This window comes from Lepidothrix coronata, unplaced genomic scaffold, assembly GCF_001604755.1.
Source record: "Lepidothrix coronata isolate B3197 unplaced genomic scaffold, Lepidothrix_coronata-1.0 Scaffold95, whole genome shotgun sequence".
NCBI classification, from domain to species: domain Eukaryota; kingdom Metazoa; phylum Chordata; class Aves; order Passeriformes; family Pipridae; genus Lepidothrix; species Lepidothrix coronata.
Genome location: NW_016690275.1, coordinates 1,891,303 through 1,913,889, shown reverse-complemented (window position 1 = coordinate 1,913,889; position 22,587 = coordinate 1,891,303). Strand labels below are relative to the sequence as shown.

The 22,587-nt window shown below is 38.5% G+C and overlaps 1 protein-coding gene across 3 annotated transcripts in view; it reads left to right on the top strand.

The window, feature by feature from the left end:
• MSRB3 (methionine sulfoxide reductase B3) overlaps positions 1 to 22,587 on the top strand; it is a 107,635-nt gene that overhangs the window by 33,621 nt on the left and 51,427 nt on the right. For all 3 annotated transcript variants that reach the window (XM_017822158.1, XM_017822159.1, XM_017822157.1), the window contains 2 exons: positions 230 to 307; positions 10,272 to 10,300. In XM_017822158.1, coding sequence (XP_017677647.1) covers positions 230 to 307; positions 10,272 to 10,300 — 107 coding nt within the window. The remainder of the gene's footprint in view (positions 1 to 229; positions 308 to 10,271; positions 10,301 to 22,587) is intronic.

Sequence of the window (22,587 nt, the reverse complement as noted above, 5' to 3'; positions counted from 1 at the left end):
GTGGGACAATTTGCTTCCTTTTGCATGATGTGTAACACCTGAGGCGCACTAACAAGGACATTCCCCTTTTCCTGTGCCTGCTTTGTTTGCTGCCTTTAATAAAAACCAACTTCCAACTTTGAAATTGTGGGTTTTTTCTATAATGTTTTCTAAAGACTTAGATACTTTGATAATTAAAAAACCCCCGAATTCCTTTATTTAATTTTAAAATGTTGTGTTGTTTTTCCAGTGCCTTTGAGGGGGAGTACACACACCATAAAGCTCAAGGAATATACAAATGTGTTGTTTGTGGGACTCCTTTATTCAAGTGAGTATGCTAAATATAGTTTTGAGATGTCTGTCTCTTAGGTTATGTTTAATCTTGTGTATATTCCATACATAATTGTATAAGGTCATTTTATAGGCTCACAGAATGGGGAAGTCATTCAGCCTGTAAAGGGATACATGAGAAGCAATGTAAATAATAGTTCTATAGTAAAATTAATCTCATAATAAAGATAAAAAAATTATGATAAATAAGATAGTAAGATAACATTCAGGTAAAACAGGAAATATGACAGAAAAATAAGTAGTAATTGTTTAAATATTTTTTTCTATATGCAGCTATGCCAAATAATTGCAACATAGTCTTCCACTGCCTTGACAGATACTGAAGTTTGACTGTTATCATTACTTACAGGTAGCTTTAAGAGCTACTGGGTGGTAATGCTCGATCCATGCTACAGCATTTTATCTGATAATGGAGAAAAAAGTAGATGCTTTTTTTTCTTTAGAATTCAAGCAGTTAAGAAAACAAAACCTGGGAAAATTGCATTACTTACTATATTTCCATCCATCCCAAATAGCACACATGGAGAGCTGATTTAGGAATTGGAGCAAGGATTAAGAAAGAAATACTAACTTTTTTGTCTTGCATGAAAAATACTCTTTAGAAGTGTTCTGGCAATTATAGCTGTAAATTTAAGGCTAGAAGCAGTGCTGATTGAATTCTCTTGATCACTGCATTGTTCTGCAGAGATTCAGTGGTTGTTTATGTGTTTTTTCTTATTTCTAGCTGCTTGTGTTCATTCTGATGAATTTAATTTTTTTTCTTGCTTTTTTTCCCCCTCAGTTCACACTGACTCAGTCCCTCTCACTTGAAGAGGTACCTTTACAAGAGCATGAAGCAGGATGGTCAGGACAGTGCTAATAATATAGAATATTGGGCCAGTAATAGGTTACAAAGGAAAATACAATTGATATAGCTCTAGAATCACCAGATGTGATAGTGATAGTTGTTCACAAGAGAGTATCTGTAAAATGAAAGAAGTGCTTAATCTCTGTGATGTTTGATTCCTCTGTTGGGAAGATTACCTGCAGAAACTTGAGTAAGAATGTGAATCTTTTGAGTTGAAAAACTGATGGTTACAAACACAGCCAAGACAATAGTCTCATGTCATGTGTTACCGTGGTGCTTAGCTTGGGGATGCAAAGTGGGGATCCAAAGTCTCCGTAACCTGGTTTTCTACACGGCAATTTAGACATTCTCCTGCTTACAACAGCCAAATCTTTGTGGGGGAGATCCTGGCTCTGTCAAAGTCAATTCATATTTGCTAAATGGAGCCAGGATCTCACCTTCTACCTTCAAGACTGACTTCCTTTCTATCATTTAATGGAGAAAGAATCATAGAATCATAGAATCAGCTGGGTTGGAAGGGACCTCTGAGATCATCAAGTCCATCTCTTGATCCACTACCGCTGCAGTTGCTAGACCATGGCACATTGCCCATTTAAAATGAAAGTAGTTTTTTTGGTGGTATGGGGGTGTTTTTTTAGTGGGTTTTTTTGTTTGTTTTGTAATGTCCAGATAGTCATCTGAAACTTGCCTTTACATTTGTTTCTCATTGGCTGTCCATTAATTTTTTTTTCTTTATGTCCTTGTAATCTGTAAATATATATATTTGGACTATAGACCTGTCAGTTTAACTAGGAAAGAGACCGGAGCTTCAGCAGTAATATTAACAAACTTCAACTTTTAACATTTCTGATTTACGTTGTTTCATTACCATGTGACACACAAGGTCAGGGAACACATGAATTTTACACTACAGATGAAAGACTTATTTTTTGGTAGGTCTTTAAAACAGAACTCTGTCTCTATCATGGGAAAGATAAAAGAAACAACTAGGAATTTGACATCTCTTCATCTACCTACTCATACTAGTGTTATGAGAAACCTCCCAAGCTTTATGGAGGACATGCTTTAACTTTTTCCACAATCAAAGGTGCGTCACACAGAAAATCCATAATCATGCCATTGAATCTAATTATTCTATCTCTCAACTTTCACGCCAGACAGTCTCCTACATCTCAGTACAGCTGCCCTAAAGAAAGCAATAAATGAGAGAGACAATAAACTAATCTCAAAGACCTCCTTTTCTGCAAACCAGCCCTTATGTAGTTTTGTGTTACACTTACTCCAGTCTAGCTGTAGGCCTATGCTAAAAGGACCCCTGCCGCCCCCGCTTTTCTCTAGGGTGTTTTTTCATGGCTTCCTCTTCACTGGACCTCACATGGTGTGGCTGGAGCATGTCTTGGTGCAGAACATTGATCTGACAGAAAACTAATAAGCCAAAGAAAAAGCCCTCATCCTTATCAACCATACCTGCTCATGTTAATTTTTTGTGAGCCACATTTATCATGGATGGACAGCCTCTGCCACAAGGTTGTGTTTTTCTGTATCAGTTCATAGAGGGCCACCTATGCCACCCAAATCCTCAGTGTTTTCTAAGGGCCAAGTGTATTTGCAAAATTGCACCTACTTTAATTTTTCAAAGCATTTTCTTGTGCACTGTGCAAAAATACCATTCTGTCCGTAGCCATGGTTAGAATGGACCTGAGTGAAATCCATGACTCGTGCTATTGCCATAGGAGAGAAGCTATTCCATATTTAACAAACCATGGTCACATCCTTTACCATATGCAGGACTGTGAGAAAGATGTGGTATAGATGGGAACTGGGAAGCCTGGGAGAATGATTTCCTTTTAAAAAAAGAAATATTATTGTTCTGTCAGCTTCCAATTTTTAGGGCCAAGGACTGAATTGCCAAGTCTTCATAAATCACCCACTGCTGCCTTTATTGCTTCCTGGAAGGAATTCTTCGTAATGGTGTTGGCTCTTCTGAACATGTGCTAGGAGACATAGCAGTAGGCTTATCCATGCTATATTTTCATTTGATTTTTGTTGAGCTGTGTCAGGTCTTCTCAACATCTCTCAGACATCCATCCAATCACGAGAAAGTGAAAACATGGGTGGGTAATATAATCGTACCATTAACATTGTGCCACTAACACTGTACCACTCCTGCCTTCACAACACAAGGGAGGATTTCAGTCACTAGGCTAGAGCTCTACAAGGAATTTCCTTGCCCCAGTGCTGAGTGCCTAATTAATGGTCTTTAATCTTTCTTAATGATCTTTATATCATTTGAGCATGCCAAATGACAAATCAGCACTGGCTATCTGGCCAGGAGAGCCCATATGAAATCATCACTGTAGCATCTCTATTAAGATCTAATAGATTCATCTGTCCTGACTGACTCTTAGCTTCCTTAAAAACTTTGTCAAAACCAGCAGCTTCTATCTAATAACATTTGTTTGAAGTAACTTGGTTTTCACTGGTTTAGGAATCAGAATTGTTTAGGTTGGAAAAGACCTAAAGGTTAACCCAACTGTTAACCCAGCAGTGCCAAGTCCACCACTAAATCATGTTTCTAAGTGCCCTATCTACATGTCTTTTAAATATCTTGAGGGATGATGACTCATCCATTTCCCTGGGCAGTCTGTTCCGGTGCTTGGCAACCCTTTCCATAAAGAAATTTTACTAATGTCCAATCTAAACCTCCCCTAGTGCAACTTGAAGCCATTTCATTCTGTCACTTGTTACCTAGGAAAAGAGATCAACACCCACCTTGGCTACACCCTTCTTTCAGGTAGTTGTACAGAGTGATAAGGTCTCCCTTGAGCCTGCTTTTCTCCAGGCTAAACATCCCCATCTCCCCATCAGACTTGTACTCCAGATCCTTCACCAGCTTCATTGCTCTTCTCTGGACAGGCTCCAGCACCTCAATGTCCTTCTTTTAGTGAGGGGCTCAAAACTGAACACAGGAGGTGCAGCCTTACCAGTGCCGAGTACCAGGGATGATTGCCTGTATAGATAATTTCCACTGGTTCTACCAGGAATTTCATTGCTATTTTTAGTGTAAAATTTCAGTGGATTCTTTGTATACTTTTAAGTCTGATATGGTATTTCCCTTGTTTGAAATTCACACTGTTTAGTAATGACTGTTCATCAGTCACCCTGCTTGGGAGAACTAATTTTCAGCTGGTCTTCACCTACCTTATGCTTGACTATGTGTATGTATGTACCTCAAGTAAAATCAGGTAGGGTGGATTGCTATGGATTATGACTACAGAAGCTGTAGATTTCTATATGTATTTGTTTATAGCTCTCACATTTTAAATAAACTCTGGACAGAACTCACCCAGAGACTACTCATCACCATCCCTGGAGGTATTTAAACGACATGTAGATGTGGTGCTTAGAAACACAGATTAGTGGTGGACCTCACAGCACTAGGTTAATGGTTGGGCTTGATGATCTTAATGATATTTTCCTACCTAAATAATTCTGTGATGTTAAAATGCTCTTTTTGAATTTGGCTTTTCATCAATATGCAGAAGAAAAATTGTCACAGCATCCATCAACAGTGAATCAAACTTTTCTTCTTTAAGCAGACTTCCTAAGGAAGTAAGACATACAGCATTATTCTGACTCCGTGTCAGTCCTTTCCTAATAATAAAACTGTATCATTTAATGTACTTGACAATTTCAGCCAAATTTGGCAGGGAAGTAGTTATTAAACCTCAAAGATATTAAGTTCTAAAAGAGATAAGAAAATCAGGAAAGAGATCACATTCAAGCCCTCTCTGAGGGGAGACCTGAACAAGAGTTCAACTATATTATTGGATTATAGCATATAATATTATTGTAAATAATATGTATTACTGTGTTATAACAGAGAATCCACGTGAGGGTGGAAGATAGAGAGGCATTAGGAATGTCCAGCTCTGGGAAGTACCTGTGAGTAGTTCTGCTGCCTGAGACACCACAGGCTCTGTCCTCTGGCTACAACGAAGCAGCAAGCCCAGCTTTGCTCCTTCTGCTGCCCAAGAAGCTATACAGTTCTTAAAGCTCAAGGACTTCTCAAATTCCCAGTCTCAGAAATTCCTAGATAGTTACATTAGGTATTAATTTTTACATTGTAATACTGCTGTGGGTTTTTTTTTTCTGGAAGCTTGACTTTTTATTTGGAAGTTGGACCCATGAGTAAGATCAGTGACTGCTTCCAAGTAATGGTTTATGATTTCAGAAGGGCAGGGTCCATACTTGTAAATAAAATTGATAAAAGCCTCTTCTCTGGCTCTAAAGGCAAGTGGCAAGTGGCTTGTGTTTTTAGCCTGGATTGCTCTCCTCTGAAACAGTGTCCTGGTTCATCCTGCTTGTGGGGAATGGTCCCTGGCTTGAGCCTCCTCTGCAGTTTGCCTAGGTCCTGCCTAGGAGAGACTACTTGTGAGCATGATATGGGCCAACACAGTGTCCAGGGACATGCTCACAACTGAGCATTTCTGCCCTGGCCTTCTTTAGCTTGCTAGCAATGCTGTAGCCAGGAACACTGATATTCCAACTTACTATTTTCTGTACCATTGGAGACAAACATAGAAGAGAGAGGAATGATTGTATTCTGCTCACACATCAGTTAGCTTAGATTGCATCAGGAGCCTGCTAAATCATTGTCTCTTCAGCAAACTGCCCAGGCCAATATGGAATGATGTTCTTTGAAAATGAAGATTTACCAAAGCTGCATCTATCATCTTTATGACTGTGACAGACCTTTATTCTATCAAAATTCTTTCCATAGGGAAGTAGTATAGTGAATGTCTCCTCCTACCAATGTTGTGTTAGCATCCTTACAGGAAAACCTTGCAAAGGCACACACAACCTGCTTTAAAACTACTAATGCAAAGGTATAAAAAAGCCGAGAGGAATAAATTACTCCTTCCACGGTAAAGCAAGAGGATTAGAACTGCAGAGTACTTTCTGAGAGAATTGCAGGACTTTCAAAGGCTGTTCTCCGCATTCCTTCAGGAAAACCTATATAAACCTGTTAAATACTTCATCATGAAGGGTAAAAGAAAAGGCAGTTGTAACGCAACAGCAGAGGTTCTGCAGTAAGTCCTTTTCCTCTCTTCTTGCCAAAGGCCTGCTTCCCTGGCAAGTAGCAGATCTGCATTAGGTTCAGCTGTGGGGTGTGTGGTCACACTGTGCCACAACGGGGCACTGAACAACTGCAGTTCAGTCATACTTAAGAAGGCAGTAGTTTAAAATTCACACTATAGGAACACGTGGTGATTATCATTATTCCATTTCTCTCTCAGTATCTGGCAGTCTGAGCATCTGATACATGATGCCTTTTAAAAGGAGCAGGTTGAAACCCTGCACCTCTTTGCAGTACAGATAAAATGACCATCATATATTTTATTGTTTGTGTTTGGCTTAATTATTTCTGGGATCTTTAAAAGTATTGCAACACCTTGTCCTCAGCTAAACCTTTCCAGTAGCTCACTATTTCCTTGCATACGGTATGTTGGTGGTTGAGTCCACTTTGCATTTGTATTGCCATGTGTTGTATTTGAGCCATATCACAACTGGAAATACTCTATAAATACACTGTGTAAATACTCTCTTGATCTCTTTATGCATATAGACTCATTTCCAAAGATATTTACGAATGATTGCCTGACTTTCAGAGTACTGCTATAAGGCAGAAGTAGAGAAAATACTCTGTTCATTGGGGGGTTTTTCCCCTCTTCTTGTCATAAATGATAGAAGGCAATTTGTACAGCCAGGACCTGGCACTGTAAGGTGCATCTGGTCTGGCAGGATGCTTAGGTTGGATATCAGAGTATGTACTGTGATAACAAACAATTAGGAGTTTTTGCCTTCTAGTTATTGTAGTTTTAAAAATATAAAGGAGCCAGAGTGAATATTTTTGCGTGTAGCAGAACAGTGCTTCGGCATGTACTTTCAGTATTTAATCTTATCCTATTAAATGGCTATATTTTAGTTGCATATTTTTAACACCTACATCCAAGTAGTTTCTGATACCTTTGTCTAATGTACTGTCAAGAAGATGATGTAAATACTGGAAGATCTAAGGAAAAAGTGCTGCTTCCATTGAAATTGCTGGAAGCTTTGTCATTCCTTCAAGGAGCCAAGATGACTTTGTGTTCTTGCAGAGTGCTTCTCTCACATCTGCTACTTATGCCGAAGACACTTTATTATTTTCCTCATTTTTTTTCTGTGCCTTTCTAAGATCTCTAACAGTTTCTGTAATACTCTGTCCTAAATTTTGCATTGTTTTCCCAAGGGGAAACGATAACCATAACATAGGTGACCCTCCTGCTCTCAATGGCTCCTAGTTCTACCTCCCATGTTGTGTTTTCTTCCACAGCTATTCTGCTGTTGCCAGACAATGTTCTATTCATTTAGCACCCCCATAACAGTTTTCTGGTTTGTTGTCCAGTAATTTATGACTCTTTGGAGCTTTGGTACTCATTACAGTGCCCAGTGACCCTTGTGACCCTCCTCCACGTGTCCTCTCTGCCACCTTGGCCCCTGGGCCAGTTTGTCGATGCCGCAAATTGCAGTACCTATGTCCATACCAAGCCATGCAGCTGAGGAACAAGAGCTTTGTTTGACCAACTAATAGCAAGTATCTAGAATTTAGGCAGCGAGAAGTCAATCGTACAGATAAACAGAAGCTGAGAGTAAGATTCACAAGTTGTGTCTGACTATGTACGTAGTGAAGTGTTGGTGATACTGTGATGAGCAAGAGAGAATGGTGTAGGTAGGTATACAGCAGCTTGAGGAAAATATTGTAAATAAAACACTGACTGAGCTTTCCTTGGAACTCAGTGAAATTCCCCCCAGGTTACCACTTTTCGCAGAGTGGGAACTTCATCCTGCTGGGTGTAAGTACTGCCACGGTCCGAGGGTAGGTATAGGACCGAGACAGCAACAAGGGTCACAACACAAGTTGAAGATCAAAGCTATCTCCCCTTAGTGAGGGTGAACACAGGTGTATATAGGGTTCGGGTAGAAGGTGCTAGAAAACTGGGTGGTGCGTGGGATAGACAGCCAGGGGAACAAATGAGAGAAAGAACTTGGGAGAAGAGGGAGGAACTTGGGAGGAGCTGGGGAAAACCGAGGACCAGTGGGAGCTCACTCTGCACTGCAGCATATTCCAGCCAATCAGAGGGAGGAGCAGGGAAGCAGAGAGCAAACAACTCAGGGCAAGCCTGGACATGCCCAAGCAATACATATAAACGGGGTGTTATATTAACAGTTTTTAAACCACATTAAAAACTTCAAAAGTCCATGCAATAAATTCTTCTTAATTGTTGTATATTTGTCTCCACGCCTTGAATCTTTCCCAGTCCAAATCTGTGTCCTCCACAAAATACCACCTGAATTACGCTGCCAAACTGAGCATGGGCTGCTGGATGGGCAGTTAGTGGTGGTGGTATTTGCGAAGGCACATCACCAACATACTTTCTTTGTGCTTTTGGTGGTACTTTATAAATACCAAGTAGGAAGATATGCTATGTTTTTTTTTCTTTCATCTTTTCATCTCCTGAGAATTATATTTAAGACATAAAATACTGTGAGCACTGGAGGAAGGTGGCGAATGAAAAGGATGGGAAAAGAGAGTTGTTTCCTTTCTGATGACTTTAACTAATAGTGTGAACTTGTTCATTTTTTAAATTATGATTGATTTGATATTCTTTTCCTGTAGCATAGATCTTGGCATGGAATTACAATGCCGGTTATATAAAATATATAGAGTATGTGTAAAACACATCTACATGTACCTGCATGTGCAAACACATAAAATAAAAGAAGAAAATAAATCTGCAATTAGTTTTTGAGCTTTGGTCATTTGTTTCTGAAACAAGAAGGACTGTAACTTCCTAAAATAAATCCCCTCCTTAATGCAATGTAAAAGGATCCAACCTTGTACTTCCTCCTTAGAATATCTGGGGAAATGCATTTTGCTGCCAATGTAACATGCTTTAACAGGTCTCCTGCTGGGCAGACCTTGTGTCCCGCTGTGACAGCCATGACCATGTGTACAACTGATTGTTACTGGGCGATATAAATCTGATTGGAACATGCCCGTTAATTGGTTTGAGAGCTCAATATAGACAATGCTGTCTTGTAGCAGATTGTGTAGATAGACCTAGTCATAGGGTTAATTCTGCTTGACAGCACATCAGCCGCATCTTGAGTAATTACCCAACTTAAGTTTTCCCACAGTTGAATTGAGATCTTCAAAGACTTCTACATTTAAAAGTATTATTAACCGATATCTGAAACATGATGTTCCCACAAGGGCTAATTTTTTCTTCCTTTTATTAAATATACAGGTTATAGGGTTCATTTGCTAAGTGCTAAACCCTTAGAAAAAAACACTACTTGTTAGAGAGAGAAAAATCTGCAATGCATGACCAAAGCTAATGGTGCATAATGCACACTTCATTGTCTTTTTGCAAAGACTTTAAAACAAGTTAAAATTTAGGTCTGGCTCCCTTCCTCTTTCCCTCTCTCCCACCCCCCACTTTCCACTTTTAAGAAAATCAAACCACTTACTCCTATGAGCAGAGTGAGTAAATTGAAGACACACACAAACAAAAACCTCCTAGGATGTTGTACAATTAAGTACAGATCATTGAATACAATACATATGACATTAATGAAATGATATCTGCTTCAAAAATAAATTGGAAACATTCATGAATAAATTAAATCCTCTTAATGACTTTTAAAAAATGAAAATGAATGAAAACTATTTATTTCATACCAACGACTGTATGCTACGATTCACAGTATATAATTTAATCCTGTTTTAAATTTTTATTTTATTTTCTTCATTTTGTGATTTGACTTTTATAGTATCTTTTTGTAACTCTACATTGTAGAAAACAGCAAAATATTAAAGATAATATTAATTTTTTTGTTTCAAATGCTTTGAATGCATTTAATGTTAATATACAGAGTTAGTTACTGGTCTTGTTAAAAATGATGTTTGCTGGGGGAATCAGTCTGACAAATGGCTTTTATGGCATAAAGCAGTTCTTGTAACTTATGATCTTTTTATTTTCTTTTGTAGGTCAGAAACAAAGTTTGACTCCAATTCAGGTATGTTTAGATTTACAGTGTTTTACTGAATGTACACTATTCAGGTTAATCTCAAAAGAATAGTTTATCAGTTCAAGTTCAGTTTAGCTTTAAACAAACTGGGGTAGGTCAGTCTTAAAAAGGATCTTCATTTCTCACTCTCTGAAAACAGCATTATTACAGTGAAACATTTACTTTCATTCCTTTCATCAGTTGCTGTCTCTTTACATTTTCCCAAAAGATGATCAGGAAGATGTATCTTGCGACAGGCTTAAATTGATCCAGAAGAATTATAATACAAATAAATGATAATACAGACTAAAGCAAATGGAGGATTGAAGTGAAGTTTGAGAATGATCACTGCTATAGAGGAGAATGTTTTTCTTCCTGGTGGACAAAGACATTTCATGGGAATTTGAAGTCAGTGCAGTCTATCTGTCAGGAAACAGATGATTTGTCATCAAATTTTCATGACAGATGCATGTACACAATACATGCCAGACCAGTCTGTAGAGCGCAGTTGAGGAGATTTACCAAAAGGCAGTCTCTCTCAAGCTGACTTTTTGAAGAATAGTAATGTGTTGTAGGGATTGGGAGAGAAGTGAAGGTCAGTCTAACAGGTTAATGTGTATCTAGTAAGACAAAAAACACAGGACAGCAAACAGGAGAACAGTTGTGAGAAAAAACTAGAAATCTAAATACCAGACTTACTTATTCAGTTAACTATTCCTGTGTGTTTTTATGGAGTTAAACAATAATAAATTAAGAATAGGCTGTTGTCCTTAAACTAGCTGAAATGTCCATTGCCTGAAAAGGTCATTCAAAATACATTTTTTGTTAGGATGAAAAAAGTCTGTTTTAAACAGGAAACCTGATATTATTATGGCTGTTTTGTTTTTAGACCAATGTTATCTTCTATATGGTTTGCTTAATGCAGTGATTATAATTGCTTATGATCTTACGAATCTAACAATATATATTAATCAGAGTGTTTATGCAATAGCATATTTCCTTTTATCCCAGTTATACCATGATTTGAGTTTGAAATGTGAAGCATTACGTTACTTTTTCTTTCCATGTTAGATTTTATCTTTGGAACTATATGGGAGTGAAATCTACAGCAGGAAGCGTTTAAATGGCCAATTCTTACATCTTGTATACTTGAGTCATCTTGACTCTATTATGATTTTAGTCTGTGAGTTTGAGGTCACCTGCTTTAAATACTGCTTGAATGAACTCTATGCTAAGATTGCTTCTTGAATCATGACAAAACATGGAGGGATTACATGGAGGATAGCTTCACACATTGTCCATCATTACCCCTTTTACTTTAGTACAGTCACCAAAACTAGGGAGTGGAACAGAATGTCACATCTCTTTTTTCTGTTGAGTGGAAAATGCTCTCTGCAGAGCTTCAATTTGCCTGGTGGACTAACCTACAATTTTCTGACACTCTTTTTTGAAGCAGTTCTCCTGTTAGGTGCACTATTCTGCTGCCACTCCCCTTGGCAGTGAAGCCAGGGGTATGGTGTTTCCCAGGAAGCTCAGCGTAGCGATACAAGTTTGGCACTATTGCAGCTATGACGAGTGCCTGCTCAGTACGTGTCACCAGGTCTCTCTGCTCCAGAGCTCCTGGTCCCATTTTATTCTTTGCCCCAAATGCTATACTTGGAACTGAGAATTACTGAGGTTTAACACCTCAGTCTCATCAGTGCTGCATCTTTTGGCACAGGTTTCAGCTAACAACCAAGGGGAGATGTTAAAAAATAGTAGAAAAAACAGATCAAGCACATAATTAAAATGGCATTTTAAGAAAAAAGAAATCACAGAAATTATATAACCTCAACGTGCATTTCATGGCCAGCAATATCAAGGCTGATAAAACCCTTATCTTTGTGAGAAGTACAGCAGCCTTCCCTTTATAGGGACAGCACTCAGTTCTTCCACTGAGAAGCTATTTGTGATAGTCAGATGGAGTTTCTCTTTTGTTCCCAATATGTAAGAGCAGAGGAGAAGTGCAGATACTGAGGTCAACTCAACATGTATCATCCAAATAAAACAGCACTTGTTTTGTTTCCCCACCAAAGAGTTTGCTATTACTTTCCACAAGCAGACAATAAGCCCAGACCTCCTGCTGCCTCTGGTTGAACAAGAGGGTGTAGGCAGGGAGAGGAAGGATGCATTGCTGATGGCATTCTCGTAAAAAACATCTTTCTTTCATATGGGAGGTACAGTGCCCTATGTAGCACCATGTTCTGTATTACACAGGCTTTTGAAGAGTGTAAATGTAGCTTTGGTTTTAAAAGGGCTGTTGCCATTTGACACCAATGACTCTGTATTTATACAACCTTGAGTTCCTTGGAGACAACTTAAGGTATTTTCCCATCCCTCATTTCATTTTGAATTCCCTAGACTGTCATTCCAGAGTAAAGCAATGATCCCGCAAACTGGAACAAACATGCTTTGTTCTCATTTATCTTATGTTACTCAAAATGGTTCAAGTGTTGAACATGAGAATGAGGTTATTTTATTCTAGAATGCTTTTTTTTTTTCCCAAGGAGCTGTTCTGCAACTGTTGCATGCTCTAAATTAACGCTAATGTTAATTCCAGTTAACTTGCAAGTCTAGATGTGCCCTTGTTAACCAGTTATCAATGCTTATTATACTTGTCTTTCCTAGAAATATTTGTGAAGCACTGAAGAATTATAAGAAGTCTTTCTGAAGCAAGTACAAAGTCAGAAATACAGCTTTTAAAGTGCCCAGTAGGCTCACTGCAAATGTAACCCTGGAAATGTTGTTCAACACTGAAATATTAGGCAAACATTGTCAAAAGAAGATTAATTTGAACTTGAGCATTAAGTTAAAAGAAGGCTGTAAAATTCCTACAGTGATGATCAGGATTTATCATACAAATAGCTATAACATCTGTAGGGGACACACATTCTTCATATCATGACTAACAGTTCCATCTGAGAAACTTCTTTTTCTCTGCTGATTCTTTAAGTCTATAGCTCGCAGAATTTCTGTCTCAGAGACCATGGGGTTAGCTTCACGCTGTTAGAAGATCTTATGAAATGAAACAATTTTGCTTTCCTGTCATAATATGATGAATTTCACTGGTACTTAAAATAGATTTTTTTCTAACAAAGTACTTGGAAGTGAAAAAGGTTGTAGGAAAAATATTTTTTTCCTTAAAATTTGCTAGGGAACAAAGTAAACCACAAAAAAGCACAGCTGAAACAATTTTGTTCTAATTATTAGTATTTTGTTTGTGTCTAAAATGCTTATTGTGCTATGTGCTTGGTTAGAAAATTTTGGAATTTAAGAATGTAAGAATTATATTGGAATAATTATTGGGATTCATTTGATGAATAATGAATAGATTTTGGTTTTTTTTAATTTAGAGGAAAATAGGTCTTCATGTTGCTGTTCCATGACAGGAAGAATTTGTAGGTCTCAAAAGCTGTTGGTGAACACTGTCAATCCCACTTTAGTAATAGCAAAAATAATCATAGAAAATGCAATCAACTGTCTCAGCATGGCCCCTGGTCACCAGGGAATGGTAATGGTGAATTTTCTACTGCCTGTTGAGAGGGCTGGAGTTTTCTTGGGCCATCTCCTGTAATATTTTCTGTATCCTGCATGTCACTGTGAAGGTGAGATGTGATATTCAAGTGATAGTGTTGGCAGTGAAATCATGAAGTGTAAAAAAAATCAGTTTTGTTCTGTGTTAAAAAGAAAGGGAAAACTCACGGACAATATATGAGGACTCCAGTGGAGTCTTTTTGTATGTGTGTCACTCAGACCATGGAATGTCGGAAGTCAGAGAGTGCAGGGTGCGATAAAGGGACAGCTGGGGAAGCACCACACTGTAGAAACATATCTGTGCACTGAAGAAAGAGGAATGCCCAAGGATACAGTGTCTTCAGCTGTGTTCATCATTTGCTTTGCCAACTTCCCACTTCTCTCACAAAAAGAGATGTATCTCCAAAACCTGTTCTTCTTTCTTCCTGCTTCTACATACCAAATGAAATGTAGAGATAATGTATGTGAATTTATATCATTGTTTGTGTCAATACTTTGGAAACATTCCAATTAGTATCGGGAATTAAGCTATAATAGCTGCCCATGCAGCTAGAGGCTGTCCTGAGGGGCAGCTACACACCAGCTTTTGTTGGATTTCTTCTGCCCCAGCAGTCAAATACAAAGCAAGTCAAGGAGCCCCTGACAGTTCCTGGAATTTCCTTCGCCTGCCTTGTCTGGACTCACAGTGTCAGGCAGTGACTCTGCAGGTCTCCTCTCCACATTGTATTTTCCACCAGAATGAGTGTATCGCTATGTCTCAGCACTGCACAGTGCTGTCAGCTCTCCATCCCCATCAAGGTTCCCATCCTTTCCTTTCTCAATTCTTGTATTTACTGGTATCTTTCCTTTCATGTGGCTCCTACAATGTACTAATTTGCAAGGCTACATGATTCAGCACAGGTGCTAGAGAACAGTTGAAGAAAATTGTAAGGTTGCGAGTGGTCAGATGTTTTCCTCTCACAAATTCCTTTTGGCTACACTTCCAGATGTTCAGCAATAGGCTTTCCAAACTCTATCAACCCTGATTTCCCCTAGCCTGTCATCAGTCCCATTGTATGAACTCTTTGCCCGATTAAGAGAGAAACGAAAACCAAAAGGCATCTTGAAAGTATCTTTCACTGACCCTTGCTACTAGGGAAGTGCAAACGAAACTTAGCTTGCCTGAAAACTTAGGTTGCTGAAGCAGCAAGGTACTTGCTAATATCATCCATTGATCTAAATACAAATCTAAATACAGATTAAGAAATCAATTTCTAAATTTATTGATATCAGCTTCTTCACCTAGGTTGTGATAGAGCAGTTCCTAATTTCTTCTGAGAAAGGCTAAGTAGTTTCAGGAACAGGGAAGAGAAGTGACATTTGGTGTTCTTAACACAACCACGTTGACAAGTTCAACAGTCATGCTACTGATTAAAAAATATTAAAAGATCACTTACAGAATCTGTAACAGGGAAAAGTGGAAAAAATAAAGCAAGATACTGAAGAACAGGAATGCTCCAGAGCTTTTTGGATGAGGCAAATGACCTCTCCATGTTCTCCTTCAACTATGAGGAATAATTTCCTTCTCTCTTGCTACCACCACCACACGGACTCTTGAAAAGGTCCAGGAGCTGGCACAGAGAGATTGTGGGAGGCAGTTACTGCAAAAACAGAACAGCAGCTCAGATTATCTTGTCATTACTTGTCAGTGCTATTTTGTTCTTGGCATTAACAACTCTTCAAGTGGATTGTTGGGGATGCAATGGCTGGAGCATATGGCCTGTCATATTTGTTCAGGTGCAAGCTGAACCACCTGATGAATGTTTTCAGGGCCAAACTGTGATGTGGCTTGGAGTTTTAGGTGGCTGGGGCATCTCACTGGTACATCCCAGTGCCACTGTGGCACAAAGCACCACTTGTCAGCATGTGGTAGGAACTGTGCATTAGAGGGCCTTGCTCATGGAACCAGAATGTAATATCAACAAATACGATTTTCTATTTTTGTCATATAGTCATTGCTGCTTCTTTCTTCCCTTGCTCTGAGGATCTTGGTGAGAAGGATTTTACAACGTGTTTAAATTAGTCCTATAATGAAAATATTTATATTTAGGTTTTCCATTTTATTACCATTAACATAAGCAAATTCATCAGACTTATTTAGGAAAAAATTTACCTTTCTAACTGCTGAAGACAGTATTTTCTATCTTTTTTCACTGTAAATAGCTAAAAAAGGCTGTCTTTAAGAAACAATTTGCAAAAGTAGTCTGAGAAGACATGAATAATATATAAAACATAGTTTTATTCATGGAATTGGAAACTGTGGGACTGAGTTAAATTAAACTCTACAGCAGATTGGCTGAGGATTTTTTAATAGTTTTAAGTATAACTGCTTCAGATAGGTTTGGTCTATTGGGGAGCTAGTCTATTGTTAATCAGCAAATTGCTCTTTCCAGTTAGCAACACTGAGCAGCATGTCCATTGCCTTTCTAGTTTGGTTTTTTTTGCAAAATCCTTTGCAAGGATTTTCAGAGGAAGAGCTGTCTCCTGCTATTGAGCACGTCCAAGACCTAGAGCAGTGGAAACACTTTTTCATTTGAGATCAGCTCATAGGTCCACCATAAATCACATCATGGGTGGCCTTTACAAAGTGTCGTCTTCTAGGCTAAGCAAATGAAGTTGAGTTAGAAAGAATCTCTGGAAGGCAATGTAAAAGGCAGGCTGGTGAATGTGTTCACATGAATTAAGAATATTTCTCTCAGCCTACACAGTCACCCACACCACAAAATTTATTTCAAGGGGATCTCAGTTCCCTGCAGAAGAAATAAAATGGTCTGCAAATGGTCTTCCCAGGTCCAGAATTTCTCACCTAATTGAACAGTATGATTTCTGCAGCAGAATGCATGACTGTGGCTATAGATAAAGGCCTGAATTTGTTTGTTAAAATCCAATATATATATTAATAGTAGCATTTAAATAACATGTAAATATTATCTAAGGACTTAGGCATATGGGACAGAAAATACTTATAGAATATAAAACTACCAAATGCTCTTGAAGACTAATATTCCTATCAATGAGATAAGAACCTGTTTACCAGAGTATCATTCATGCATGCATTAATTTCTAAAAAAAAACAAAACCACATGTAAGATACTTGACATAGTAGGGCCTGGAGAATGTTAAATGTTCTGACCAATTCCCATTCATTGAATCAGTTTGAATCTTACACAATTCTGAGCAGTCTGATCACTTCTGCAGGTTATGAGAGTTAAAGATGCTCTAGACTTGTTGTGGATCAGTTTTATGGTGCTTTTCATTATGATGGAAATACTACTGATTTTGAAGGGAAAAGGATGTGAAATCAGATAGTGCCCTGAAAAGATCCTAATATGTTTGTTAAAATAGACTGTATTTGGTACAATGCAAGGCATTCTCAAGAAAAATTGTTTTTTCCTCCTTAAAAAGTACTCTTTTTAAACTCTATCTCCCTTCAAATATGGCTGTATTCACTCTGAATCAGTAAATTCCTTGCTTATTCTAGAAATGCATGTTGAATCTCCACTGCACCCTTCAGTAAAATTAAGAAAAAGTTCTTATGTACTTCCACTCCCTTTTCATTCATTCACTCCCACTCAATTGAAAATTATTCTTGTTCTCTTTTTTGGTGACAAATAAAAATTTTAATCTTTTATTTGGCTGACAAAAAGCAAGCTGAGGAGGTTGGGTTGTGGCGCATTCTTTATTTGTGTAGTGACTAAGGCTGTGCTGGGAAATCAAATGCTAACTCACTAGTTCCTAAACCCTTTTTTGGGTAGATCACTACATCAGTTGTCCTATGAAAAGGACATCCCTTGTTTCTCATAGCACTTTTTTATTCTGCCTTCTTGAAAACAGACAAGGTCAAAGGAGGAGGGAGCAGAGTGCAAGGTGGCAAGGTTAGTAGCCTCTGTGAGATACTAAAATTCAGTTCCTACTTGGCTTCTTGTGGAGGAGGGAAGTTCTTCTGTTCATGTGATGCCCTATTAAATCAGAGGAAGATGATGAAAAACATGGCTTGTCAGCTGAGGGGTGGTCCCACTTTTTCATCCAGAGAGTCTAGCAGCTCCTTCATGTTCACTTTCCAGTTTCACAGTAAAACCAAATCAAACCAAACCAAACATAAACAAACTAAATCTAACCTAACCTAACACAAATCCTTGAGTTTGGCTGAGGGAGAAGAATTCCTTAGGATGCTTTCCTTCAGCCACCCTGGCTTTCCTTCCCACTCTGGAAAGAGTCCACACCTTCAATAAGGACAGCAACACCTTAAGACAGCAATAACATCACACTTGTGACAATCTGGAGGTGCTTGGCACTGCTGTGACCTGAACCGAGCTCCAAAGTAAAGCCACTGGGACAAGCACCACACTGCCAGTCTCATCAGCTTCTGGGACAAAGGAGGCAGCAAGACTGTGACATTCAGTGGGTGCCCCACTGCAGCCCCCATACACTGTGTGTCAGGTGCCTCTTTGGACTTTGACAGCTTATCTATGGGGCAGGCTGCAGCCATACACTAGGCAAAGAGGATGACTGAGGTGTGCCTTGATGAATTTAACAGGACAGGATGGTTATGATCAATGTGTCCGCTCTTTTTCTCATTATCTTCTCATTAACAAAAAGTGCATTTTCATGTTTTGGTTTTAGGCAATGTCTTATTAAGGACAGTATCTATTATGGCTGCGTGCACGTTGTCTAAAATAGCACATCTGTTTTGATTAGCATGGTTTGTAGGGTTATGAATTTGAATAAGAAAGAGGTGCAAGCTGGTTTTGTTTCTTCCCTATGGATTTGTCAGAGAAAAAAACACTTAACATCTTGTTTGTACAAGATGATGAGAATGATATCACAGAGTATTAGTTGAAACTGGAAGAAATCTGTTATTTGAAAAAAATTAGACTGTACAAACTAACTAAGTGATAATTATTAATGACAAGATTCAATAAAGATTAAAGTATTTAATGTTTTCATTTCATTGATGCAGTGCTGTAAATTTATGACCATTAAGAAACCATATGAAAGATCTGTCAGCTTTTACTATTTCACATTTTGGTCTCTTACCGAAACTGATTTCAGGTTTTGTAGTACTAAAAGTAAAGAGAAAAATGCAAGCTGCTTTTAATCAAACTGAAATGTTCAGTGATCACCATCACAATCTTTACAGTGTTGATCTGAGTATGAAGCAAAGAACATTAATTTGTCTTTTGTTGACTTAATTTAGTGGCAACCACAGCCTTTAAGATGTAATGATAGACAAGTTTGTGTCATACCACTGCAAATGCCACTGTACATGTGAGCCGCCATCTGCTTAGAATTAAGTCCTAAGTCAAAACAGCAATGAGGTCTAAGTCTGCAAGTTTAAGTTAGACACAATTTGCATTGAGTTTCATGTGAGTAAGGACATCGTGATCAGGTGTTAAGCCAGATAACAGTGAATTAAGTTACAAAGGCTGAAAGTATTTCTAAAAGGAAAGAATTGTGTCCCTGTGTGATCTGATCAGGAGTCTCAGCAACCTTGCTTTCCACTGGGGGGTGAATTACCATTCTCTGTTGTTTTGTATAGGATTGTCTTGCCCACCTATTGTTCTTTACAGAGTAAGTAAAGTAAGTGGTCCCAACCTCTTCATCAGTCATGGTCCAGGTGTCTGAACAATCTTAGATATGTACGCCCTTCTCCAAACACCATGCCTGTCAAGATCACAAAATTAATTTTCAGAGTGATTGTTGTGAATAAACCTGGAGAATCTAATTTAGCACTAATTTTTTCTCTTCTTTACTAGCTGTAGCAATGGAATTGCTTTCATTATCTGCATAATATCCTTTTCAGGTTATCTCTTTGTCTGGCTTTCACACAATCCCTGTGTGTCTGTGGAGAAATTGTAGCATTTCGTTTGGCGGGATATCACTATATCGGGGGAGTGGGATCATCTTAACTAAGATGTAACTATCTACCTTAACATAGCCCTCTGAGCTTCATCTTGAGTCAGCTGGAAGAGATAAACATCCTCAGATGAGTTCATCCCTTCTGCTGGAGAAGTCTGTTTCTGGGTGCACTAATTCATTCTTTTGAGTGCCAATCAAGTGTAGAGCTAGGCACGAAGCTTTGATGGTTAAAGTCAGAAGAGATTATCACTTGAATGGATGTGCAGAGAGCCTGAGGATGAGGGGATGTGATCCCAAGTCACTTTCTGTGGCTGATGCTGTGGAGGTGTAGTGGAAGAAAAATCATAAATTTAAAAGGAAGACTACACAATTGCTCTCAAGTTCTGCTGGGTGTCAGTAAACCTCTTGTACACAGAGCTTGTCTGGAGTGTATTTATGGGAAAAATGAGTTTAGCTGTCATTATTTTAGTTCTGTTTGTCCTTGTATGCATTTTCATTTCCCTTTTTTTATCTTACCTTTCTTAAACAAAACCAAATCTGCTTATGTTTCAATTATTGTTACCCCAGAGAATTGCTGCGTTATCACTTTTTCTCGAATTATGAGTAAGAATTGTCAGATGTGAAAAAGCTGACAAAATATGTTTTGTAAATTGAACGTTCACCATGGTTCATCTGTTCATGCGCAGGAAGAGAAATATGTAACTTTAAGAGAGATGTCCTAAGGATAATAAGAGTGAATCAAAATTGTTGTAAATATACTCAATTCAGCTTCAGTCAGGGCCCAAATATTAAACTGGATTTTGGCACATTTCAGAAAGCATGTGAACTTTTCCAAAAGCTTAGTAGGAAGAGATTTTGCTGATTTTATGTCGCTATTCTTGAGCTTTTGGAAAGGCAAAAGTCTTTTATTCTATGTTAACCACTCTAACCAAGTTAAGGACTCCTGACACAATAAATGTAGATATGAACAATGAAAGGTGTATTTTTAAAACATTAACATTTAGAAACAAAAGTGTTCTGTCTCTGCCTCTTACTTTTCATGGAGATGGTCATGAAAACAGAATTCCCCTGTTTATATTCTCATTTAAAAAGTGTTTACCCATAAGATTTATGGATTTTGCAAGTGCTCATATACTCACTTCCATATTATTATCTCCCCTTGAGTCAGTGATTTTTTTTCCCTGTCACAGACACTATAAGGGATTTAAATGGAGTCCCAGGAATATTGATTCACAGAGGAGTGGGATTTGGAATATCAATTGTCAGCACTGATAGAATATCTGGAAACTGATTAAGGCATATTTTGGTTGAAGAGTGGCAAAAAAATGTGCTTGTGAATAAAAGATCTGCTGCATTAAGTACTGTGTTAAGGGCACTAGGGCTCTTGAAACAACTTTAAAAGGCAAGACAGGAAGATACAGCATTTCACTGAAATAAAAGCACTCTCTGCTTTCAAGTATAGTAAGAAACCCCCAATTGAAAGACAACTCTCAGAGGTGGACTTAAGATCATAACTTAGTGTTAGACTGTGGCAAACTGAATTTATGTTGACCATCACTTACCCTGTTAACTGGCTTTGCTGGAGAAGGGAATTTATTAAAGGAGGTCTCTTTTTAAATCATTCTATTTTCTTTACTATCTGCATGTGTGAGACTCTTCCCTTGCCCTACAATGACCACATGTACCTGGATCTGTATCATTGTGGCACTATGATTAAACTCGGCTGCATTTTACTGTTGAAGATCAGTATGATGCTGAAATCTATGCCAGCAGCTGCTTTCACTCCTTTGGTTCCAGGCATCACACTACAGACCATACGAAAACTAAGTCCCGCTCCTGAAAAAGCAGGAGCAGAACAGCAGAACTGTAATCTTAACTCCCTTGCTCTAGTCTCTGTAAAAGTAATTTCTTTAATGATACATTAACATAAGCTTTCATGTTCCCCTTTGCTTTCTCACACCAGGAAGGTCTGTTTCCGAAGGACCTACTCCCGGCCAGGACATGTAACACACCAGTGAGACTCCCTGGTGGGACATGCCCCCTCCTGGGCTCCTGTTTCTGGGAGGAGGGAGTGAGTATCTGACCACCTCCCCACCTCCTGTGAAGTCTATACACAAGTCCAAGTTTGGGCCTCATGTCGTCACTTAAGTGGGTGCCTGCTAGTATGGCACCCAGAATGGCAAGGCAACTTGACCGTATTTGGGTGGGAGTGAGGACAGGGTGGACCATACAGAGACTGTGTCCATCCCTCCCCCCTCTACCCTCCTTCCCACAGTGAATGGGGTTATTGGGAAACTTCAGAAGCTGAAACTCATGAGATTTCTCCTGGCACTTTGCCTCTGAGAATGTTTCTACTTATCCACAAAATGATCGAGCTTTAATGAGTTTCTCATAATTTGTACTAGCAGTAACAGTATATTTCTTTCGTTCCTCTGCCAATAGTTCTTGCATGTTTTTTTTTAATTTTCATAAAACATCTTGGCCAGTGCCAGGGTTAAACGTTACACAGATGGAGGTGGACAATAACATTAAAATGCCTAAGTAATCAAATGTATTACAGCCTGCAGTTCTGCTTTAACATTTAAATGGGAGTGTGTTACTTCCTATTTAATAACAAAAAGGTGCTTTGTTAAAGAAGCTGAAAGAAAAGGCAGAGTGTTCATCAAATTCATGAAGGTTAGGAGATGAAGGGCATGCAGTGTCATCTTCACTGCAATGTACAGAATAAGATTATCTAAGTTATGCAGACATTCTACGTTAAATTCAGGCTGTATTTACAGAAACTTACCACCCATATCTCATTAGTTCAATATTAGGGCTCATTT